Source organism: Orcinus orca, chromosome 16 (assembly GCF_937001465.1).
Source record: "Orcinus orca chromosome 16, mOrcOrc1.1, whole genome shotgun sequence".
Lineage (NCBI taxonomy): Eukaryota > Metazoa > Chordata > Mammalia > Artiodactyla > Delphinidae > Orcinus > Orcinus orca.
The window spans coordinates 21,730,850-21,756,462 of NC_064574.1; the positions used below are offsets into that span (position 1 = coordinate 21,730,850).

Consider the following 25,613-nt stretch of genomic DNA (forward strand, 5'->3'; position numbering starts at 1 on the left):
AGGAAGGGGAAATGGCACATATTGGGGGTTACTCACATCTCAAAGTATCCAAAACTCAGTGACCCAGGGTAGTGTGTGGCCCAGGAAAGGCCTGGGTTTGGGGTCTCACGGACCAAGGTTTGAAACCCACTCCAGGGACTTCCCTGGTGGTCCAGTGGTTAAGACATCATGCTTCCATTGCAGGGGGCATGGATTCAACATGCAGTCAAAAAAAAAAAAGAAACCCACTCCACCCCTTGGCGGTAACCTTGGGCCATTTACTTGACTTCCCAGAGCGTCTGTTTCCTCATCTGTAGGATGAGAGAGGAATTCTTGCTTCACAAGTGTGTGGTGAGGATGAAGTGAGATGATGCATGCCCCCAGCACATATGGGTACTCAACTTGGTCCCCTCGCCCCTCGGGCTTGGCCCTGAGACACCAGTGGCCCAAACCTTCCCTCTCCTCTCCTGGGATTCCTGTACCTGCAGCCCAGGTCTGCCCAGCCCAGGCACAGCGCCCCAGCCGCCTGGCGATGAGGACCCGTGGGATCTGGGGACACGGTGAAGCCAGGGCCACCAGGGCCATTTGGGCAGCAGGGAGAAGGACACACACACACACACACCCCTCCTGCCTTACCAGACAAAATGCCAGAAAGGGGGCCTCAATCCATTCCCTCAGAGGCCGGGGGTCTCAGCCTCCCACCCAAGCAGGGAGGGCATCTTTCCACAGACAACCCGTACACACACAGCCAACAATCCTCCAGAGCTGCTAGCCTTCCAGGGGCCCCAGGGAGCTGTCTGGCCCGCCTTCTGCTGCAGGCGCCGCTCCGGGAGCACGGCCGGACATTCTTCCTGCAGAGCCAGGCTGCGGCCACCCTCCCTCAAGGCCTGAGCTCGCCCCAGGAGGCTCCTCTGTCTCCTCCAGAATGGCTGGGGGCGGGTGGTGGACGGTCGGGGGGGGGCTTGGTGGCTTTTCTGGGTCAGCAGGAAGCTGAACGATGCCCCAGCAGCCCCCTACAGACAGCAAAGGGGCAGGGGCACTAAACGGTACATTGCACGGAGCAGGGCAGTTGGAGAAAATGTCAGACAAAGCCAGCGGGGGGGGGGGGGGAGCTTCAGCCAAAGGGGAGCTTTTTGTTATTAAAAGCGTTTATTCAATGCCAGGAAAGCCCCCAGAAAGCACAGCACTGACAGAAGCTCGTGACAAAGCGTGTGGGGAGAAAGGGGCGTGTGTGTGTGTGTGTGTGTGTGTGTGTGTGTGTGTCTCATACACACAGAGAGAGACACACAGAGACAGAGAGAGAGAGGGAGAAAGATAGGGGTGGTGGGGAGAGACATGCTCCGATTTGTGTTTTGGATGGATTGCTCTAATAGGGCAGAAAAAAGCAGAGCCAGAGAGAACAAGGTCCAGGAGACTAGCTAATAATTCAGGCGCTAATAATTCAGACTCATTCTCTTGCCTTTGTTTAGAAGTCTTACGGTGGCTGGTGGGATGTGGGGTGAGAAAGAAAGAGGGGACACAAAGATGACACCCAGGTGATCCCTGAGAGGGCCTGTCCCCTTCTCCAGCCCATCAACCCTGCTGCTTGCCCGTAGCCAGCGGGGGTACAGGGACAGGGTGTTTCTTGAAAGGTCAGAACATTGTGTCTCCTCCATATTCTCCTCCAACACCCCAACCTAGAGAAGAACTGGCACAGTGGAACAGGGACCAGGCGCTAGAGTCAGGGTCCAGGTTCAAATCCCAATCCTACCCGTGTGACTCTGAGCAAGTTGCTTGACCACTCTGAGCCTCAGTTTCCCCATCTGTAAACCAGGAATAACCAAAGACCCTACCTCACAGAATGCTTGTGAGCATTAAAAACCATCATGTGGGACTTCCCTGGTGGTGCATTGGTTAAGAATCCGCCTGCCAATGCAGGGGACATGGGTTCGAGCCCTGGTCCGGGAAGAGCCCACATGCTGCGGAGCAACCAAGCCCGTGAGCCACAACTACTAAGCCTGCGCTCTAGAGCCCGCGAGCCACAACTAATGAGCCCATGTGCCAAAACTACTGAAGCCTGCGTGCCTAGAGCCCGTGTTCCACAACAAGAGAAGCCACCGCAATGAGAAGCCTGTGCACCGCAACGAGGTGTAGCCCACGCTCGCCGCAACTAGAGAAAGCCCGTGTGGAGCAATGAAGACCCAACGCGGCAAAAAAAAAAAAGAAAAAACAATCGTGTATAAAAAATGCATAGTGAAGCACCTAGCACACAGTAAGCACCCACTAAAGGTGAGCTCTTCCTATTGTAACTAGGCAAATGGCAGATAATGTACATAGTTATAAAATTAATATTTGTTATTAAAATCAACCTGAAGACTAATCAAGGAGTGAGTTTGAGGGAATTCCCTGGTGGTCCAGCGGTTAGGACTCGGCACTTTCACTGCCGGGGACCCGGGGTTCAATCCCTGGTCAGGGAACTAAGATCCTGCAAGTTGCGTGGCATGGCCAAAAAAAAAAAATAAAAAAGGATGAGTGATTTTGAGCTTGATTTCACATACAGTGAGTTTGAAATTAGAGAGCAGAAGTTCAGAGCAAGATCCCCCAGCCCTTTGAACAGGTGGGAAAGAGATTCCCAAAGGTCAGGATGGCTCAAGGTGGTACCAGGGCTGGGCCCGGGCTGCACAGCTTGTCAAGTGAGTGGACTTGGTCAGGCCCAGCAGGTTTCTCAGGGGCCTGCCCTCACGGGCCTCTGAGTTCAGTCGGCAGCTTCTCCCCAAGGGCCAGCTTATACTGTCTTCACAGGCTCAGGCTCCTCCCTGGGGGGACTGGGAGGTGGTCTGTAACGGAGAAGAGCCGGGTCTCTGGAGGCGTTCGTGTGTCCATCAGTGGAGGAGACGAGTCGGGGGTCCCTGGGGAGCACCTCACTCGCCAAAGTCCTCTCCCCTCCCCGGCAAGTCTCCCATCCACCTCGGTCGCTGCTGCAGCCCCGCTGACTCTGGGTAAACCAGGCTGGGAAGCAGTGGAACATTGGATCTAGGGTGACAATGAGATGAAAGAGTAAGAGGGAGACAGAACCACGATGGGGCAGGAAGGGCTCTATATCAGAGTCCGAATATCTCCTTTTCTTACCCCATTAGTTGTACACAAACAGTAGGGCTATGTGATTTGTGGGGCCCATTAAAAAAATGAACAATGTGGGTCCCCTTGTTCAAAAACTAAGAATTTCAAGGGAATTCCCTTGTGGTTCAGTGGTTAGGACTCTGGGCTTTCACTGCCGAGGGCCAGGGTTCGATCTCTGGTCGTGGAACTAAGATCCCACAAACCACGTGGCACAGCCAAAAAAAAAAAAAAAATGAAGAATTTCAAGACAGTGACAGCAGAACATTAAACGAAGCATGAGGCTCTTCTGGACATGTGACCTTGTGGAACCACACAGGTGACAACCTGTGAACCTGGCCCTGAGCACAAAACTCTTGAGTGCGTGTCCAGGTGTGTGTTTTTCTGGGGAAAGGGCCCTCAACTTCCTTTTTCAACTGTCAAGGTCATGACCTGACAAGGTCAGTGTGACTGAGGTTAAGTGAGGGCCCCTGCTTCTCACCACCACCTCCTTTCTCCACTCGGACAGGCAGGGGCTCCAAGAGTGAGACATAGGGACAGACCTTGGGGTAGGGCAGGCCATGGTGGCCCTGGGGATAGAGAGAAGTGGATGCATGAGAGATGGCATTTAGGACTTGCTGATGGACTGGACGTGGGTGGGAGGAAAAGAAAGGCATGATGGATGACTCCCAGGCTCGCGGTTCAAGCAACTAGACCAACCAACGGCAATGCTGTTCATGGAGATGCGGACCAGCTGGCAGAAGATCGGGTGCCGTGTTTTGCTTTGTTGGGTAGCAAAGGGAATTAAGAATCCCATTCTAGCCATGAAAAGGCATGGAGGGGACAGATAATAGAGCTCAGAAGGGAGATTAGAGTGAGATACATTTGGAGTCACTGGCATAGAAATGGCATTTAATCCCACTGGGATGGATGAGGTGTCCTCGCTGTTCAGTGAGGGTAGAGCCCTGATACTTGGGCACATTATTTAACTGCACTGACACTCTGAATTCCCATCTGTAAAATGAAGATAAAAATAATATCTTCTTCATAGGACTTCCGTAAGTGAGCTTGTGAATGTGTAGCACGGGCTCTGGTACCTATTAAACACTCAATGAATATCAGCCATTATTATTACTGTTACTATTGTTATCACGTCTTTCTCCTTCCTTTTACAAATATCTCTGGCGCCTCCATTGTGTGTCAGGCATTGCTGTGCATGTTTTGGAGACATCAATTATCGAGCACGTCATGGGTAATAAGTCCTATGGCAAAAGAAAACATAGAGCAGAGCCAGAGTGGGGAAAAGATTACAGTGTTAAGGAGGGTGGTTGTCACTGAAAAAGTGACATTTGAGCAGCACCCTTCGAGGTGAGGTATGTGTGGGGAGAAGGGTTCCAGGCAGAGGGAACAGCCAGTGCAAAGACCCTAAGGAGGGTGATCGGAGGTGAGGTCACAGAGATAATGGGTGGGGGGGCCTTTGTAAAGAAACTCTTCACGGCAGAGGTGACTGGTCCTCTAACGTGGCGAAAACAGGTCTCCCACACAATAAGGCAGAAGGTTCTCTGACATGGCAGAGACAGCAAGATTTCCAACACGGTAGAGGGAGGAGAGCTCCAACATGGCAGCTGCCCCAGGCTTTGGGCAGGCCCTGAGGCTCCTGTTTCCAGCCCCCCACCTCTTAGAGGGGCCTCACCTGGCAGAAGAGCCTCACTAGCAGGGCCTCTCCTCCTCTTGGCTATGCAACGTCTTCTGGCAAAACTTGGCGGGGACTTTGCTCCAGGGCTCCCAATCAAAGCAAACATCTGAGTCATTTTCCTCTGAATCTGTGGAGGGACAAGACAAGGCCTCTTCAGTGGTCACATCCTAGCTCCTATTTTCGATGCTAAAGGAGCCCCCTGCAGGGCCCAGGCATCCCCTGCAGCCTTATCTGAGGCCAGGGGGCCAAGGCAGAAGCATGGCAGATGAGACAGCCCCAAGACCTCAGGAAGACTTTAGGGCCTTGAAGGGTGAGCTGGGACCAAGAAAGAAGGTTGGCCCATGACACATCCATCTTCTAGAAGAGGAAGGACCCTAGGGGTGAGCAAATGACCTACCTGTATTGAGCATGGCCCAGGAGGGGTCACCGAGGAGACACAAGCCCACCTACCCACCTGTCCATCCATCCATCCACCAGTTCATTCATTAACAAATGTCTGAGTATATGTGTCCAATGGTTTCCCTTACAGCACTGTTTTATGGTGAAACACACACGCGCACACACACACTAAAATACCCTGGAAACCATGTGTGTGTCCATCATGAGAGGTCTGGGCGATGAAGTGTGGCACACTCACGTGTGGCATGTCATGAGGCTTGCAAAACACCCGCATTAGATCTGTATCTTGTAACTTGTTGGATGTCTATGGTATATTACAAGAAAGTTGCAGAGAAGTATATGGTAGAATCCCTTTTTTAAAAAAAAGAACGCCCCCTTCACCCACCAAAGCCCCCCACCAGGGATCAAACCCAGGCCCCGGCGGTGAAAGCACCGAATCCTAACCACTAGACCACCAGGAAACCCCCTCGGCCTTTTCTTGGTCTGAAATCTGAGGGGCTGTCTTCAACCTCCTCTACTTCTCTGTAACCAGTGAAACAACTTGAGCATACTCAGAAAAACAATAATCTCCCCCTTCTCCCTCTTTTCTTACCTTGCCTTCCCGAGATATGCCATGTTAGCAAGCTCAGGTACCCATCTAATAACACGTGTAGGTTTTCCTGCCGCTGGGAGGTGGCAGCGCTGGACGCAAAAGCAGGTCCCGGCTCCACAGTTCCATGCAGTTCCATGGGGGCCCTTGTCCAAAGGCAGGGAATTCGGAGGCTTCATCCTCCCTTCCTATGTCAGGCTGGGGATCAGCACTGCCCTCCCTGGCCAGCGTCTCCAGGGCTCAGCTGCCAACCATCTTTTCTTGCCTCTGTACCCATCTCACCAGGCAGCTCCCCCCTCCCCCCAACTTGCTCCAGCCTCCACTTGGAAAAGCGCATTGGCATCCTCACGTCCTCGTGGGCCACGTGGCACTTGCTGCTCAACCTTCTCCCTTCTGGGCTCTGAAACCGCCCTGCTGAGCCAGGCCAGGTGGGGTTGGGGAGGGGGGAATCAGAGCTCCTCTTGACGGCTGTTCATACTGGATTCCAGGCCAGACTGATTCCAATCCAGAGATCCATGGCAGAAGAGAAAACCCCAGGCCAGGGTGTCCCGAGCCCCAGCCCCCCAATCCCTGGCAGGTCCAGACCCTGGGTTTGAGCCAATTCTCAGCACAAAGACAGAACACAGAAATACTGAGATTCCCAAGAAGACGGGGACCCTGAGGAAGGGCTGCTTGCCTCACTTTAAGGACAGTTTCTCTTCAATGCAAAATCAACAAAAGGACCTGTTTCAAACTGCCGTGTGAGATGTCAGTGGGTACAGCCTCTCAGGAGAAAGTCTGAGAGCGGGGTCAGACAGGGCAGGTTGTGGATGGCTTAGAGATGGGCCTCCAAGGAGAATGAATTGCTGGAGGAGGGTAGTGCCTTGGACCTCAGGGAAGGTGTCCCACCTTCCGGAAAACCCATCCAAAGCTACGCCTACACTTCCTCCTACCTTGACAAAACCGACACTGCCTGGATTATTTCTCAGCTTCCAAACACCTGCTATGTGCCATGTGTGTACAGGTACCCGGCCCCTGACATGCATCTCTCCACAGCCCCAAAGGGTAGGGACCGTTATTATCTCCATTTTGTAGGTGAGAAAACTGGGGCTCAGAGAGGATTCGCCCCAAGTCCCACAGTTGGTAGGTGTCAGGGCCCAGGTGAGACACTGGACAGTCGGCACTCTTAAGGGTGTGGCCTTGGACAGGTAACTTCTCTCCAAACCTCAGTTTCCTCACTTGTATGATAAGGATTATTTCACAGGGTTAGTCTGAGGATTAAATGAAATAAGGTACACCAGGTGTTTAGCACAGGCCTAGCACAGTGTTCAAAAAAGCTATTGTTATGAACGATTAAGGGGCAAAGCTGAAACCTGGGCCCACATCCCCTAGACTCTGGAGAAACGGGATTTTATAGCCACTGCAGGCAAGGGCTCTGCCTTCTACCCAACACTGGCCCTCAGGGAGGGCTGCCGTCCACCCTGGTAAACAAACATTTTCTGGAAGCTCTCGCCAGGAACTCGTAACAATTGCACAATTGCCGGCCCCTACATGTGAGATTATGGGGCAAGTTGGGGGTGAACTGCTCAGCTTGTCTGAGCACCATCTGAGCAGAGCTGGCAGCACACTCAGTGCCCTCCCTGCGCAGGTGGTCAAAGGTCATGGGGCTGCTGAGCGGGAGGTGGGAGGTCAAGCAGTCCCCAGGAAGAGGCCCCTAGGTGATGGGAGTGCCGGGGGAGACGGGACACCTGAGGAGCAGAGTGTCATTCCTGCCACGTGGCCAGGCCGTCCCCCGTCCCCACCGGCCCACCGCTCCCAGCCTCCCTCAGGCCTGCTTCGCCCTGCCTCCCACTCCTCTGGGTGGCATGCTGAGTTCAGGACAGGTGTCGGTCAGCTTCTGTGATCCTGTGTCCCACAGAAACCCAGATCCTCCCTGATGTGCGGTCTGGGCAGGAAACTGTGTGAATGGTCTCTGGGCACCTGCTAAATGCTGAAGGCTGCTGTACCCATCAAGCTGGTTGCTGACTGCAAAAGCACAGGGCTGAGGGCCGAGAGGGGCTGAAAGCCAGCCCACGCTCTGCTCACCAAGCCTTGTGCCCTGGCTGCATTCACAGGAAGGGACGTCTTTTACTAATTCATCTGCCCAGAGGGGCCACCTCTTTCTGATTTGTACCAAAGACCTTATGTGCTAGCTGTGGCCCTGAAGGGACACCTTTTTGTATGTGTATTTATTTATTTATTATAAAGATTCAATTCCTTCTAAATTAATGATTGGTCACAAAAACAGAAAGCATTTACTGCCATGCTGAAACATACATTTTACATTTGACACCATATTTCACACAAAAATTATAGTTCCACTATTCTGTATATATATATATAGTTTACATACACATTTTGATAATAATAGCTTCTATTACCGGTGGTACATGACTACTGCTTCTTCAGAAATAATATGAATTTTGTATACACGATAACCAATTCCAAGTACATTTCTGCTCCAAGTTTATTTTACCACAAATATATTTATATTATAGCGCAAAAGTAATAAACCGTTTTATCTTCTATCTAGAATATCTTAACTAAATTCGCAGTCACATATACAATACTTTCATATGTACCAAAGACCTTATATGCTAGCAGTGGCCCCTGAAGGGCCAGATGTGCACACACACACATTGTTTTCCAAACTCAGGATTCACTCTGGGACTCCAGGTTAAGAAACGCTAAACTACCAAGTCCATGCTTTCCCGGAGCCAGCAGGAAACCCCTCTGCCTGAAGGACGCCCCTCTCTCGGCAGTTGTTTGGGGACTCCCAGCATATCCCACGCCCTGCCCAGCCTCCAGGATTAGGGCCCGGGCCTGGGCAGCTCACCTTGGCTGAGTAAGAAGTATAGCCAGACGATCAGCAAGAACAACAGCAAAGCCACGGGCAGACAGAGCCAGAACACCAGGAAAGAAAACGTCAGCTCGTTCACCAGCGGCACCAGAGGGTACTTCATGGTGCGTGTGTGGCTAGGCCAGGCTGGCCTGGGCTGGGCCGGCAGGGCTGCCCTGGGGACCTGGCGGGCCGGGCCACGCTCCGCTCTCAGCCCAACTGTGACTGAACGGGTGACGTAATAAGGAAACCACAAGGTCCTTCAGGCAGCTGAAGAGAGAGCTGTTTTGGACGAGTGGGAAGAAACTGGGGACAGTGGGACAGTTTGACTGAGAACAAAAGCTCAGGCTTCCTGGCCTGGGTTTGAATCCTTGTAAGATGCTGTGGGTTCACGTGACACCTCCTCGACCCTCCTGTAGAATGGAAATAATCCTTACCTCGCCAAGCTGCTAAAAGTTAGAAAAGTAGATACAAATTGCCCCCGGGTGGGTGTTCATATATCTGAGGTCACATGTTCCTTCTGGAGCCAGCAAGGCCCTCAGTAAATGACTGTTATTTAATCTGGAAGCTTCTGCATCTCTCCTTATTAGGGTTTTCAGTGAAGAGCTTCTAAGACTTGAAACTTGTTCCTTTATCTCCCAAATGGGCAAGACACCCCCAAATGCTGAGCTTCTCTCTCCCCCTCGCCTCTGTCATTCTTTCATTATGGAGTAGTCAGTAAATCTCCGCGTCAGGTCCCACGACAGGAAGGAGGCGCTGGACCTCCCAGGGCCTGACAGCCCCTAAGCTGGAGAGAGACTCTGGCCAGGCTGGGAGCCTGGTAGGTGCGGGAAGTCCACACGAAGAGCAGCTGCTGCTTATGGAGGGGAGGAAGGCGGAAGCGTGGTATTCTCCAACTGGCCCACCTGCCTCAGCCACTGCCAGCAGAGGGGCGGAGGGGGCTGGACGGCACGTATGAGACATGCCGATTGGCGTGCTCACCCTGCTCTGCAGAGTCAGAACCTCCAGGGGGTGAGGCTCGGACGCCACACGTCAATGGGCAACCAGTCTGAGGCCGACTTGATTTTCAGACCACGGCATCTCGTGGAGCACAGGTTGGAAAGTCAGGCAGACCCAGTTCCAGGCTGGGGGAGCCGCTGTAGGAAGTGGGTGGTAGACCTAGGGGAGACATGGAGTGGAAGGACCCCCTTAGAGGAAGACACTGGCCCAGGGAGAAAGGTAAGAGGGGTCCAGCCACAGTAAAAATGGGGGCGGGGACAGCTGGGGTTTGGAGGGCCAGTGTGTTTAAAGGGAGTCTTAGCCCAGCTGTGGAATGACCCAAGTCCCCAGCAGAGGAGGGTCAGGGCAGATGGTATTAGAATGTGCACCCATGAAACACGGTAGCCTGGCAAGCTGTGCCACTCAGGGCCCAGGGGCCAAGACCAAGAGCTGGATGGTCTGGGTTGGGGTGATTTCTTGGCACTGTTTTTTGTTTGTTCGTTTTTGGCTGTGCCGGTCGTAATTGTGGCACGCAGGATCTTCAGTTGCAGCATGCGAACTCTTCGTTGCGGCATGCAGGATCCAGTTCCCTGACCAGGGATCGAACCCGAGCCCCATGCATTGGGAGCACGGAGTCTTAGCCACTGGACCACCAGGGAGGTCCCTTGGCACTGGGTTCTGAAGGGGCTGGGGTCAGAAAGAGCTGAGCAGCACAGCTGAGAAAGGCTCGAACACACATACCCTTGCCAGACCCCAAAACAGGGCCACCGTGCAGTCAGCCCAGGGCTAAGCTCCCCCGGCCACCAGAACCCAGCAGCAGGTCCTGTGGTGAGGAGGCAAGCAGGTGTGGACACACACCTGAGGGGAGGCAACTCGCAGCCCTGGCTTCCAGTTGCACTTTGGGGGGCCACGCATTGTCACGTGGAGTCAGTGCCAGGCTGGAGGGGTGGCTCTTGGCAGAGTCATGCACCACAGCTGTTTGCTCAAGTGGTACCACCCACCCACCCCCGCCACGTGTTACCTAGGCATTAGGTGTTAATCTGGCCCCATGGAACCTTCTGCAGCCAAGACCCTACTCAAAGGGCCAGTGGGCAGTGGGAGGACCTCCCCCTGCATCTCTGCTTTCCTGACTGGCCAGCCCTGGCAGAGCTCAGATCTTCTGCAGGCAGGGAGCTCAGCTGGCATTTCTGTGTTCCCAGGACACAGAGAGCCAGCCAGCCGCTCAGCAACTGCTAGCCTCTGTAAGGTGGGCCTCTGTTGGCAGGGCTTTAGTTACACAAGCTCCTTCCAGCATAGAAGGCCAAATAATTCTCTTTTTAAATTTATCAAATTTTGAGTATTTCATGATACTCTACAAAACCAGGGTGAAAACCTACTGATCTAAATTATGAAGAACACCCATGCCAGAATCAAACCAAAAGCACACATGACATTTTTAGATAAGAATCTCCTTAAAATTTAATTGACTAAATGTATTACATTCAATATTCCATGGGTTTCTTCTGGACAAAGGGGCTGCATAAATACAAACAAGCCTCTGGGCCTTCTTCCCTAACTGACGAAGAGGAAACACAGGAGGCGAGGGTACACAGGACACCTTCATATTTACATTTCGCCTTTACTTTACAGTTCAGTGCCAGAAATATTTACAGAAAATACAATAAGAAAAAGATCATGTCTTGGCAACATACCAAAATTCATACAAATTGTGTATATGATTTCAAGCAAATAATGGTACTGCTTATTTTTTAGCCACAACTGCCAAGCCCTTCAGAGGAGAAAGATGTTCTTGGTCACTGCAAGAGACAAGGACTTGGGAAACTTGGTTTGCTTCAACAAATATTTATTGGGCGCCTACTGTATGCAAGGCACTGTGGAATCCCAAATTATACCTTTCCCTCACCATTAAAAAAAGAAAAGCATCTGAAAAACATGAGTTGATACTCCGAGAAAAACACTATACAGTAAATGGCTTCTTTAGCTACTGAGAACCCACAGTTTGATTCCACATTGAACGGGTGGATTACCTCCAATCTCTCCATCTCGGGAAAAGAGGCTGTCATGGAAATCCCTAAAACAGACCACCTAACGCAACTTACCATTTCATGTAAACATATAAATCAATTCTTTTTAGGAAGATATAACCTGAAGGGGTTTAAAAATGCTGAATGGAGAACTACCAGCAGGAGTGTCAAATTACCTCCGATACATTTTTACCATCTACATGTCTTTGAGCAAGGCTGACTCCCACTTTCTTTGGGTAAAATTCCACCTTCCAATATAAATAAATACTCTTGAAGACACTGCTTCTCTAAAAATCACTCTGCAGAGTCTGACAAATGCTTCCTCAGTGTATGCAGGAAGTAACCATTCATGAAGCCCTCACACACAAAACCTGTAGGAACTGACATTACTGGCCAAAGATGTAGGTATTTTATTTTTATAAATGAGTCCAGAGGAGAATGGGTGGCCTCAGGGGACCTGAAGACCTGGAAATGGAGGACAGCATGCATGCATGTTGTGTATATATTGCCAGGACGGGAGGCGGTCAAACCACCATGTAACTATCCAGGTCAAAGGGCCAACGGACAGGAGGGGGTCTTAGGAGGAAGCACTGACAAAAGAGAGCCGGCTGAACAGGAAAAGGCAAAAGCCCTCCTCTGTCCTCAATGCTCCCAATCAGAGAGGGGGAGAGAGCCCCTACCCCCCAAATGTGAGAAGGGACTACGAGGGGCTACCTGCCTCTGTCCCCTGGGTAATGCTTTCCTTGTCAACAAATGCCACACTCATCCACACCCTGGTGCACCTGTCACATGCAGCAACTAAATTGTTTAAGCCAAAGACCAAAGTGGTCCTGGCTTCCCCCCAAAGGTTCTGAACCTATGTTAGCAAATTTATCAAGTGGACTACTAAAGATTATTATTAGAGACTAAATATGCTCCTCTGGCATTACTGTACTCAAAGTGACTTTTACAAAGGCAGCTGAGAGAATTTAGTGACCATGAACTCAAACCCACAATAGTGAAAGGTCCAAGGGTCCCCACCACACTCCCTTTTTAGGTAGATGTGATTTTGAGCAGGAGTCGGCACCTGACGAGGTATGTGTGCCCCATACTCCGTCTGTGCTGTGCACACTGGGGTTTCACGTCTCTGGGAGCAGCACAGTCCTAAATCCATCCCTCCTTCCCTGGAGCCCACAAAGTCTTCCAGATCATAAATGCATTCAACATGGTTGTTCACTGACTTATCAAAGCCATTAGAATTACAAAGAGTTGTCAGAAATTAGAGCAAACTGAAGCATCAGGAAGGCCACCCCAACACACACACCACCGTACATTTTGCTGACAGCAGAACTATGCCAAAGGTAAAAGTGTTATCTGAAGAGTCACACTGAAGAGGTACACCTGCATCAGTTATTTTTAACCTCTGGAATGTTATAAGTTGCACGTTAATTTATAGCCTTCTTTGTCCACATCCATCAGAACAAGTGCTCATTTTTTCCCATGAAATGTCAATCTGGAATTTCCATGAAAGTTGTTAAACCTCACTTTACACCTGCTGAGCTACTAAAACATTTTTAGGGTAGAACGCGCTAATCATACAACCCCCTCCCCCATGCTACCATCTGGAAACATCAATTTATTGCCCAGATTAAAAAGAAAATCAATTACTGAATAATATTATACCCTGAATGGAAACTGGAGTCATAGAAGGAGGAGGTTACCTTTACCTGAGCTTAAAACAAACACGAAGAAAAAGGTACGGCAAATTTAAAACCAAGAGCTGCTATGCCGTTTCTTGCTCATAGATATCAACATGTACTTCTGGAATAGAAATATCTGCACAGGGAATTAGGTCCTATACTATTCCCCACCCTCTAATTAAACTACCAAAACATCAAACCAAACAGACCGTTGTAGGCCTGACCTACAGAATCTACTGACATCAGAGTTCAAGTGGGAAATCACCCCTTATACAACTGTGATCACTCCTCTTTGGACTTTTAAATGTCACTTATTTTCTTAACATAAAATAATCTTAATAAAGAAGAAAGTACATAAGAATAGGAGAAATGAGCAGTGTATACTCTAGCACTGTAACAGGAATCCTTGTAAGGATGTTCTGGGTCTGGCCACCCTGGCAGAAAAGTAGCAGCGAGGTAACAGAAGTATTTCAAAAACCCGGGCAGGGATTTGTTGTGCCTTCAGCCGGCAAAGTCCAGAAAATATGACAACAGCCATTTCTAAAAGCAGCCACCCAAGGAGGTGGTCACTAATGTTTGTCAATTATGATGAAATCTAGTAGCTCTCTGGGAGAGATCTGAATTAGTAGCGTTGAGAGGCTATTTCCTGAACCCCAAATTAGAATCCTTCATAAACTACTGCAGTTTCCTGCTTGGTCCTGAAATGAGACAATGGATGAAACCAAATAATGTTTAACCTTTGCTATGAATTTATATTTCTTAATATTTAACCAAGAAATTACCAAGGAATTACAAATGGTTAACCTGTCATAATGTCACGGAGCTAGACAATAATGGAGAGAGTGGAGGCATCACAGCTGTCTTCTAACTTAACTCCACAAACTCCATTTGTATCCTCATTAAAGGACTGGGCCATGCTTCCATTTTAGATCTGTTCCTGGGCTGCCCAGAAACTGAGGCCTTCAGACAGACCTTTGCAGTGATGAGATAACTTTCTGAAGTGTGGAGAAAAACTATGAAATATTTTAATCTCAGACTTCTTATCTGAGCAAAAAACACTTAAGTTCTTTTCCGTCAGTTTGACATTTGGATGAGAGCTGGATGACAAATGGACCTACGAGTGAGCAGAAAGTTGAGGTTTCCTTCCTTCTCCTCCATGCTATCAACACGAGTCTTTAAATGTCCTGGAAGATTCTGAGACAGATTTTACTTTTGAACACAACCTCCTAAAAAGTGAGGTATAAAACTATCTTCAACTTCTAATTTGCAAATTTGAAACTACCAATGCACATGTTTAACTGAGATGCATAAAAGCCTTTCTCCTCAAAAGGCTTATATTTAACTAAAATTGTCACTTTTAAAAGAAAGTTTATGGCTAAAACGTATATCATCATTACCAGCAGGAATATGATTGTGTCTGGGAGCCCATTTCACTAAAAAGCCGAAAAGTCTTCTCTCAGATGGGTTTATAATGTGTCTCTTCTATTCTGGTGATTAAACAGTAAGCTCTTGGGGAGTGATTTGTTTTATTGTTACAGTGATCACCTATCAAATTGTTTTGCTTTGATATTATAGCTCCAAACTAGAGTTCAATAGTCCTAGACAGACAGTGGTCTAAGAACTACAGTTCTTGAGTCCAACCTCCTGAAAAAGTGAAGTATAAAACTCTGGCTCCAACTGCTTGTTCCGGTACTTGTTGACAATGTCGGTGATCTTCTGTTTCCGGCGGACATGTGGTGGACTGTAGGAGTCACTTTCCAGTCTCTTTCTTCTACAAATGTTAATTACAGTCTGCCTCACCAGAAAACCTTGAAAACAGAGGGTTTTAGTCAGCTAGGTGAACTATCAGTATTCAAGTGAACTATTCTCTGCAAACTCAAAACTACTTCATTCCATTTGCAAAACTCCTTGTCCCCAGAGAGACAGAGCTCTACTAAGATAGAACTGTCAGAAGAAACACACAATGACATGGAAAAACAAAATCAAAATCTAGCCTGACAACCCCTTTCCTGCCCTGGAGTGTAAACAACTATGCTCGTTTTCCAGTACTGGAAGTTTGTGAATTACAGCTGTGCTCGTACTTACACGATTAAGCACACTTCAAAACAGAGCCAAACATGCTTCCTTTTAACAAGAGCCACAGGATTTTCCACATGTGGGACCTACTAAGTAATATCATCATTTCCTTATTTATACTTCTTTTTGGTTCATGAAAATGTTAAATAAAAAAAAAAAATAGAAAACTCAATGGGACTTCCCTGGTGGCGCAGTGGTTAAGAATCCGCCTGCCAATGCAGGGGACACGAGTTTGATCCCTGGTCCGGGAAGATCCCACATGCCGTGGAGCAACTAAGCCGGTGCGCCACAACTACTGAGCCTGTGCTCTAGAGCCCGTGAGCCACAACTACTGAGGCCGTGTGCCACAACTACTGAAGCCCACGAGCCTATAGCCTGTGCTCCGCAACAAGAGAAGCTACCGCAGTGAGAAGCCCACTCACCGCAATGAAGAGTGGCCCCTGCTTGCTGCAACTAGAGAAAGCCCACGCACAGCCACGAAGACCCAACACAGCCAAAAATAAACAAATAAATAAATTTATTTTAAAAAAACAAATGAAAAGAAAATTCAATCCTTCAGCCACATATGAAGCTTACCGAGTGCTCGCCTACTGACAATCATCCCATCCACAAGAGGGATGACCATGTTAAATTTTCCAGTGGCTCCTTGAATTTTAATCCGGAATAATCCAGTGTTTAAAGGGTGGATGAAGATGACAGGAACTTCTTTTTCAAGAGCAGTAGATCTTAAGAAAAGAAAAAACTCTTTTTACCCCAGATATTCAAGAGCTGAAGTCCCCCATGTATAATATAAGAATACCAAGGGGACATACTGCGAGGCAGTATTTGAGAAGAGACAAGTGATCAGTCTGCTCAGAATCTTCTTTCTGGGAGCCCACGGTGAAGCTCCCCACACCAACACCTGACCCTAATTACCCATCAATGGGGTTGGCCTTTTGAAGCTGACCAAAAAAGGCGCTAAAAATTGTGCTTAGAAAATCACTGGGGACACAGGGTGGAAGGAAAGGCCAGAAAAATGTATGGTGGGGAACCATCAATAGCAACCAGCCATTTTTTTACTTTTACTTAGTTCCTCCCTCCTGTAGGGAACAAGAGTGGGGCTGGCCAGAGGGCAGGGAATTCCACCACAGTCAATGCTGGCACCTCAGAGCAGAAGTGGAAATACAGTTTAGGCTCACTATGGGAACCCCTGATATGATTTTTTTTTTAGGGGCTGGGGAAAGAGGTCGGGAGGACCTTAGTCTGGGTCAGTTGCAACTGTCCTCCTCAGCAGAGGTGATAAATGGCTGAATCTTAGCACAGTCAAAGCCCTCAAAGCCTCTGAACAGGTAACACAGCTGCCAAGGTCAGCAACCGTACTTTTAGAAGACTGAATTACACATCATGTGTCAGGGCTATGCCAATGCATCTAGAGGTACCCATGTTACTCTTCGATGCTATATGCCAGGGTTTTGGTTTGCTTTTGTTTTGCAACACAATGAGCTTTCTTTCTAAAGTGATTTTGGCCAAAGGGACAGTGAGTCAATTTTTTAAGACATTTAATAAAAATCAATCCTATACTAATTCTGTCCCCAAGACAAATTCTAAACTTTGCTAAACTACTAGTAAAACACAAATTTTACAGTCCAATCATATTAGAACTTTTGACCTAAAAAGATTAAAACAACAACAAACAGTACAAGACACTTAAAAGTTCTCTTCCAAACTAGTTCTAGAAAAGTACCCCTCATGAAATCTATCCTGGTCTCTTCAGCAAGTCAGTGTCATGGACGAAAAAAAGAAAAAACAGGACTGTTCTGTATTGAGAGACTGAAAGAATTAACACCAGATGGATGAAATGGATGCTGGTTTAAACAAACCAGCTATAAAGACTATTTTAGGGAAAATGGAGAAATTTGAATGTGAGCTGGCTACTAGATGAAATTAAGGAATTGCTACTAACTTTATTACTGTAATAATGTTATCTTTATCTATTTGAAAAGTGTTCTTAATCTTCAGAGGTGCATATTTAGAATGTTAGAAAATCTGTAATTTGCTTTAAAATACTTTAGCATAAAAAACATGGGGACTTCCCTGGCAGTCCAGTGGTTAAGACTCTGTGCTTCCACTGCAGGGAGCACAGGTTCCGATCCCTGGTCGGGGAACTGTGAATAAGATCCCGCATGCCACGCAGTGAGGCCAAAAAAACCCGAAAGCAAACATGGAAGTTTTAAGAATGACTTGCCCTATTCTAGAAATTTAATATGATAATGTTAAAATAAACCACCTTTACTGACTTTGTTTCTACAACAGTAATCTAAATTCATCTTACGTGCAATACAAACCAGATCATGGAAACAGAAGGAACTTACTCAAAGTTAAAATATCAAGTTTAGCTTGATATAAATTATTTGTTTAAACCAAAGACAAGCAAGCAAAAAGCTCTGAAACAATAAAGCCTGCACAGATACATTCTTATTATTCTTAGAATCATATTATTCTGTTTTTATCCTTTTTGTGCATGAAAAGCTAAAATAAAAATCTTAGTATTATAATAAAGTTAGTATTATGTTTTACTTAGAAATATTTTTCCATTAAATAGCTCCTATGTGATGAGGACATTTTAACTGCTATCTATCCAGAATGTTTTGACCAATTTAATTCCATTATTTCTATCTAATATTGCTACTCTATTATCAGCCTTCATTAATACTTAATTGCCTCCACTTCTCCGTCTTTCTTTTTTGCCTCAGATAAATTTAAGCAGCAATTAATTATGCTATTTAAAAATCCTTGCTAATTTGATCACCTTGTGCAAATCTACAAACTTCTCTCTTTGATTCTTCTCCCCTAATTACGTTTACTTCTTACTGCCTTCATCCCTTTTGTTTCATTAAAGTCCTTATCTCTTAATGAAACTGCAATCAACATACTGTAAACAATAGGTTTCTCTATGCTTAAACACAATGCTGACAAACTTCAAGCAAGTATAGAGCGTACCTCAGAGAAGTGCTACTATTTGCAGTAGTCTCCACACCAGTACTGATTTCTGTCATCAGGTCTGAGAGGGGAAAGTTTTCTGGAAGAAAATCATAGCATTACAATTAATATCTCCCTCCTAGGAAACCTATTTTCCTAATCTCTTCACATAGCAGGCAACATATATATGGACTGCGCTATCCTAAAATATATAATCCTAACTATTCTTCACAAATTAAAAAAAAAAATTCTCCCTTAAGACGTATTTTAGATAAGTTCATCTAAAGCAGAGAGTTTTTACAGAACATAATCTATAGTCTTAGAGGGCTTGGAAATAGCTTTAGAAGTTCTGGAAAGCAACTTTCACACTTTCTTATAAACTCTGAGCTGGATGAGATTCTAGGATAAATACACATTTCTAATGTTCTTAATGCAGCTTACATAAAAATCATGAGAAACATATCCATAGCACAATCCCTAAGGACAAATTAAGCTTTACACTAAAATAAGACAGTAGGGTCTGTGGAAAGAGGGTGAGGGAGGTGTTCCCCCTTCTCCTTTCCAGAGGTTCTGGGGTAACTGGGGGCTACATGCAGTGGGACCAAGTGGTCACAAACCAGTAACTGTCATACCAAGAAGAGTTAAAGGCTTTTTGTAACCATGAGTCTCATCAAATCTTCACAACTATGAAATAAGTGCTGGATCACTCATTTAACACATGAGTGACCTAAGGCTTAATGAAATCCAGGCTTGCTGAACTCCAGTTCCAGCTCTTGGCCACCATATAGGGCCTATGCTGCCACTCCCTTTAGACATTTAACAAGTCATCGTCATCCTATTATAATCTTATTAATGGACAAAGTCCTTACACAGTACCTATATCATCATAGCGTTCCACCCAGACTACAGAAACTCTTGTCTCAGGTCCAAGGGGAGGCACAGGGCGCCCCTGAGGCAGCTTCTTCATTCTGGAACTGGGACTGAGCTATATGAGGCAGAGAAAAGCAGAAGAGGGGAAGAAAAAGAAACAAACAAATAAAAAACACTGGCTTAATAAAACTACAACCATACATTCATCAAGCTACCCAGTGAAATAAGGATCACGTCATGGGAAGTCACTTCTGGAAAAAAGTATAAAATACATGTGCAAAAAAGCCCTTCTTTGGTTCCTCTGTTTATCAAGTCTCAAACTAGAACAAGGAAATGAAGGTCTAGAAACTTCAAATGAAAAAAAGATAAGGAACAGTAAACAATTATAGTTATAAAAATAAAATTTGATGCAATGCCTTAATGAGTGCTTAAAAAGGATCTGAGTCTATCTCTATGGTCAGAAAGCAGGACGATTTTTCCATCATAGCAACATCACTGATTTGCCTGGGGATCCTTTCAGTGTTGAATTCTTGTCAACAGCTTTTCCTGTATCTACTGATATGATTTTTCTTTCCTTAAGTTTGTTAGTAGTCTGCAAAGTATGTGGTAAATGAAAACATGGTGCTTTAAGAGTTGTCATTCTTTGGATTTTAAGAAATAACCAAGCTTTATGCGATTTATTTCTTTTTCTTATTTCCCTGCATAAAACCTCTACTATCTTGTGAATAGAGGTAGTGAGAGCAAACATCCTTGACTCCATTTGGTGGGAAAGCTTTCAGAATAATGTGTAAGTATAATGTTAGCTGCAGGTTTCTAGCAGAGTTCTGTTTCAGGTTGAGGAAGTTCCCTTCTAATCGTAACCACGTTGGCATTCAGAAAATGAGTAGCAATCCCTGACCATTATATCTGACTAAAATTCTGCATTACCTGACTTGTTCTTCTCCAAACTGTATTCTGTAAAACCTTTTTAAAGGTAGCAACTCATGATTTTCAAAATCAGTCTACTTCAGAGAGTTTTATACAAGTTAACTTTTTTTCCCAAATCAATTTTAAAGGTGAACCTCTCCCATATTCTTTTAAGCAAATACTTAACGTTAAAAATCATTTTAAGTGTAGAAAGAGCCAAATTAAACTCCTTTACAATGGAAGAAGGGCTTCAGGAAAGTTTACACTACACTTCTTTTGTCTTTTTTACTATTTGTTCTAAATCAATTTTCTTACACCTGTAAACTGATCCTGTAGTCTTGTTATCACTTACTCAGTCACTTTCCAGTAAGGATTAAGACATAACATGAGGGGAGAACACAGATAAGACATAACATCTGATAAGGTAAGAAAAAAGGATAAAAGTAAAATGCTGTCTTCTTGTAGTAGCTGCTGTGTTGCCTCACTCAGTGCATTTATTCAAACACTGGGCGATTCTTCAAAATGCTGTCATCTGTATGTTGTCAGACTTAAGTTGGATTTTGCATGATTAATGCTATGAAATGTATAGTAACTGTTGTACCTTTAGTGGATATTTTAGGGACCAAATAAAAACCTAGGCTTGAGATGGAATGGATGAAAGAACCGAGCACGGAACTGAAATGGTTAAATCAAGGAAAACAACAAAGACTGAATTAGAATTAAATATTTGTTGCAAGCTGAAAAAAAGAAAAGCATAAGAATTTGATTAAAAAAATTAAGATACTAATGAATCAGTACTGCTATAATTACTCTCTGAGTTAAAGTTAAAAGCTTTTCAGGTGTGATTTTATAATTACTTCCATTTCACTACAAATTTTTGGAGGTTTATCAACAAAGTGACTTACCCTCTGTGAGGAATTAAGATTGTCTGTGTGATTAGGGAAAAGCTCAAGCGTCAGGGATGGCTGTTTCAGAATTCCTGGCATAAGATCCATATTTGAATCACTGTCTTGGTCTGAGATGTTACTTTCCAATGAATCAGCTATAGCATAAAGAAAAAAAATAATTATAATACCTACTACTTCCTTAGAGCAAACGTGTTTATTAAACTAGTTATGCTAACAGTCCAACCTAAGTCACTTAAGCAAAGCATTGCTTCTAGAGCAAGGGTTGGCAAAGTTTTTCTGCAAAGGATCAGGTAATAAATATTTCAGGCTTTGCTGGCTATACAGGTCTCTACTGCATATTCTTCTTTGTAGTTTATTTACAACCCTTTAAAAATGTAAATACCATTCTTAGTGTTCTGAATTTTGCCTGTGTGCCATAATTTGCTGGCTCTGGCTCTACTGAGTTGGTGCTAACAGGCTGGGCCAGAGACACCAGGCAGGGACTCAATAGAGGACAGATGGGGCCTGGCTTCTGGAATTCAGGTGGTAGATCACAGCCTTGACATGAAGGCAAACAGCTGCTAAGACACTGACCTAGAACATGGAAGGCCCCTCCTGCCACGGACACAACTGGTCCCAGAGTAAGAGACAGAGAGGGGCCTAGAGTGCAAAATTAAGGGTCCAAATACAAAGGTGAGGAGGCTGCCTAGGTAGGCTAGGGTACACAAAAAGTCATTAGCCTAGAGATGAGATCATCAAAGTGTGATGTGCAGCATCCTATCCTATGGATGGTCTCAATGAAGAAGCTGAAGTTTTCCACCTACTGCTTGGTCAGGCACAAAGAAATGAGTTTAATTTGCAAGAAGCAAAGGTTCTAGGCAAAATAAGACTAAGAATTCAGACTGAGAAGTAATGATCACTCCTGATCCTTGAGAAGAACAGGCTTAATCACCACCTTTTCTAGGCTGAAGTTTCTCCTCCTCAGTGTTAGAAGATCAGCCAGATGCCATCATGAGGGCCTTCCAATTGCAGGATTCTCTGGGGTTCCATATAAAGGCTCTCACATGGAAACAGGGAAGCAGGTGAGAGCTTACTCATAATTAGAGAAAGAAATGAATAAACTGGAAAATAGGGCTTCTATGTATTAATCAGATTAAAAAAAGTTAAAAAATGGGCCAAAGTGGATCTCCTTTATTTAAAAATTATTATTAGAGGGCGAGTCTTCTTGTTTTTAACTACTTTCCTTTAGTTAAGAGGGGATAACATCCTGTACCTCTGCATAATCTAAAAGCTATCATGCCTTTGAAGCTGAAGAATGTCTTAGATGACTTCAGAATCTCCCCCAATGCAATATTACTGCACAAACCAGTGAATACAAAAATAGTTCCATACAAAAACTGCTCTTACTTAAGGACTCCACAGAAGAAGGAACCACAAAAGCTATTTCTGTAAGGGCATCAGCATAATACAGCACCTTCTTCTGTCCGTTGAAAATGCTAGCCCCAGCATCTTCAGAGGAAATCACTTCATCTAGGAATGAGAAACACTACATTACTGCTCTAAAAAGTGGGGAAAACCAATATCATCCTGCTTCCTGAAATTTTAACTGGTTAATAAAGTGATAATAAATAGAAGGTACATTTTCGACATGAACCAATTAATGTATAAGAAGAATAAACCATAAATGTTCATTAAATGTCTTTACACTAACTTTATTTTTTAAATTAGAAGTTGTATTTTTAAAAAATTTATTTTATTTATTCATTTTTGGCTGCATTGGGTCTTCGTTGCTGCGTGCGGGCTTCCTCTAGTTGCAGCGAGCGGGGGCTACTCTTCGTTGCAGTGCATGGGCTTCTCATTGTGGTGGCTTCCCTTTGTTGTGGAGCACGGGCTCTAGGCATACGGGCTTCAGTACTTGTGGCACACAGGCTCAGTAGTTGTGGCGTGCAGGCTCTAGAGTGCAGGCTCAGTAGTTGTGGTGCACATACACTAACTTTAAATCATAAAATCTTAATTTCATACTTTCTGAAACTACTCTAAACCAGACCACTTCTGATTAGCAGGACCTTTAGCTCATCTGTATAAGGCGGATTTAGGCAACAGTCTCTTTGGAAGAGGTAACAGTAATCAAAAGGGAGAAGACTACCACAGTCCCTCTGAAGGGAAGGGGGACAGATGTCTGCGTGTGTGTACTCTTGCTTTCAAGGCATTTCCTGTCCCTGGTCTCTCTCTACTGCTCTTCAGCTTTGCTTCTGTTCCACTTTCCCCAGTGATCAGTGATATAATATGAAAGTGTACAGGCTGTTTAGTAATAGTATCTGCTCTAAGCCAGCAAGATTGAATTAACAAAAGTAACACTCCTGAGAGCTAGTATAGTTTTCAATTAAAATGGACACAATGCCCTGCCAGTAATACATAAAAGATCAACAACCTGACAAAAAACTGGGAAGAGGAAATAAACAAGTAGTTCTCAGGTAAGAAATAAAAATATGAGAAGATGCTGAAACTCAATCATAATTAAAAATAGAAAATTCCTCACCTAACAGACTGGAAGACACCTAAATTGGTGAGGATGTGGCAAACAGGAAGTTTAGACCAGAGGTTAGCAAACACTTTCTGCAAAGGATCAGATAGTAAATAAGGCTTTGCATGCCATATGGTCTCTGCCACGACTACTTAAGTCTGCCGTTGTAGCATGAAAGCAGTCAGATAATACATAAAGAAGTGTGGCTGAGATCCAAAAAAACTTTATTTACAAAAACAGGCATGGGCTGTAGTTGCTGACTCCCGGTTTAGATGCTGGGCAAGCACTTGTGTCTGCTGCAGTACACACTGTGGTTACTGCCCCAACATCCACTCCACCCTCCCCTCCTCTACCTTGTTTGTTTCTATCAGGATCATTCCATCTCTCTTGCCACAGCGACAGGCTCAGGGTGGTCCAATCACTGCGTATCTCAGGATTTGGGGAGAAGGGAGGTTCTGAGACTCAGCTAATCTCTCCTCTTCAGACTAGTGTGGTATGTGAATGTAAAGCCTAGAACTGCCTTATTTGCACTATGAGGAAAGCCAGGCTGGGACAAAGCCAATACATGGAAATCAGAGCTAAAGAAAAACTGCAGAGAAATAGAACAGGACTGCTGATCAAATGGCAACAAAAAATGTACACTAATCTCTGGAATTTTCAGTTATATGAGGCAATAAATGACCTTCAAACTCTAAGCCAATTTGGGTCGGGTTTTCTGTTACCTCCAACCTTAAGCATCCAACTGATACATTTATACATTTATCAAACTAAAAAATGTGCAAATCCCTTATCAATTCTACTTATGAGAACTTAGTCTATAAATACACTCAAGCACATATTAAAGGTTATGTGGCAATTAAAATTAGAGCATATCCTCAAATACTTTGATTCAACCTTGGTTGAAAGTAGAAAAAATTACAAGTCACAAGTCACAATGATATTCAATGGGAAACCTTGAGAGAGTATAATCTTGTTGACAGAAAAACTTTGCTAATTCAAAGCACTGGACACAGGCATTACCCACTTGAGAGAGGTATTATTAACTTTCCAGTGATTTCAAGATTTCAAGAGCTCCCAGAACAAAAAGCACTAGCCAGGTGGTGCAAAGGCCTTAAGTTTAAACTTATACTTGCTCTGGTACTTGTTATCCTGATTACAGCTCCTCAAGAGGATTTGCAGAGATGGACATGAATCTCTCAGAGACAGTCAGCTGTTTACTACAAAGATTTTTATATAATATCCCAAGAATGTAACTTAAATGACAGCCACAAAGTCTAAAAAACACATCTGTTAATAGAAAACTATATTTATTAGACAAAATACACTTGTTAGGAAACTGTACTGTTTGCTATAATCTAAATTTATTATAATATTGTTATAGAAAATGGAATTTGTTCACTCACACTACAAAAAAAGGAACTTATTAACCTTGTGATAATTATGCCATTAATTTTATATTAATTAATTCTGTCATTATATATGTATATAACATATACATTCATTTATATATACATATACATAAGTATTCCCCATATTAACAGAAAATGTCTGGAAGACTATACAATTATTAAGTGACCTCCTGTGAGGATTAGAGGAAAGAGACTTTTCCATTCTATACCTCTGCTTGTTTTTTTTTTGTGCTACGCAGGCCTCTCACTGCTGTGGCCTCTCCCATTGTGGAGCACAGGCTCCGGACGCACAGGCTCAGCGGCCATGGCTCACGGGCCCAGCCGCTCCGTGGCATGTGGGATCTTCCCGGACTGGGGCACGAACCCGTGGTCCCCTGCATCGGCAGGCGGACCCTCAACCACTGCGCCACCAGGGAAGCCCTCTGCTTGTTTTTTTTTTAATAAGACTACAAACTAATAGTAATGGGCGAAAAGCCAAGAGTAACAAAACAAGAAAAAACAAATGAACATACGAGTTTTACCTTGTTCGGGTCCTTCACCATCATCGCAACTGTTAATAGACCAACTGGTGGAAACATGCCCAGTCCAGCCAGGGTGTCTGCCCACATCTACCGCCCAGCCAAGGGAGAGCAAAAATTCTAGGAAATGTGGCTGAACATTTCTGGAAGACTCCACATTCTTTAAAATCTGAAATATATACCAATCAT

At 45.2% G+C, this 25,613-nt stretch overlaps 2 protein-coding genes across 5 annotated transcripts in view; both read right to left on the bottom strand.

The window, feature by feature from the left end:
* Positions 1-2,800: 2,800 nt before the first annotated feature.
* On the bottom strand, positions 2,801-11,021 carry ADIG (adipogenin). The gene is made up of 3 exons (XM_004272842.4): positions 8,593-11,021; positions 4,748-4,877; positions 2,801-2,991 (listed from the first exon to the last, which is right to left on the bottom strand). The coding sequence occupies exons 1-2, from the start codon at positions 8,717-8,719 to the stop codon at positions 4,765-4,767; spliced, it is 240 nt and encodes a 79-aa protein (XP_004272890.1). The 5' UTR covers positions 8,720-11,021; the 3' UTR covers positions 2,801-2,991; positions 4,748-4,764.
* A 150-nt stretch (positions 11,022-11,171) lies between these two features.
* RALGAPB (Ral GTPase activating protein non-catalytic subunit beta) overlaps positions 11,172-25,613 on the bottom strand; it is a 100,331-nt gene continuing 85,889 nt past the window's right edge. For all 4 annotated transcript variants that reach the window (XM_049699169.1, XM_049699168.1, XM_012534095.3 and 1 more), the window contains 7 exons: positions 25,428-25,593; positions 22,381-22,503; positions 20,992-21,128; positions 19,187-19,295; positions 18,332-18,410; positions 15,929-16,077; positions 11,172-15,084 (listed from right to left, as the gene is read on the bottom strand). In XM_049699169.1, coding sequence (XP_049555126.1) covers positions 14,891-15,084; positions 15,929-16,077; positions 18,332-18,410; positions 19,187-19,295; positions 20,992-21,128; positions 22,381-22,503; positions 25,428-25,593 — 957 coding nt within the window. In that variant the 3' untranslated portion in view covers positions 11,172-14,890. The remainder of the gene's footprint in view (positions 15,085-15,928; positions 16,078-18,331; positions 18,411-19,186; positions 19,296-20,991; positions 21,129-22,380; positions 22,504-25,427; positions 25,594-25,613) is intronic.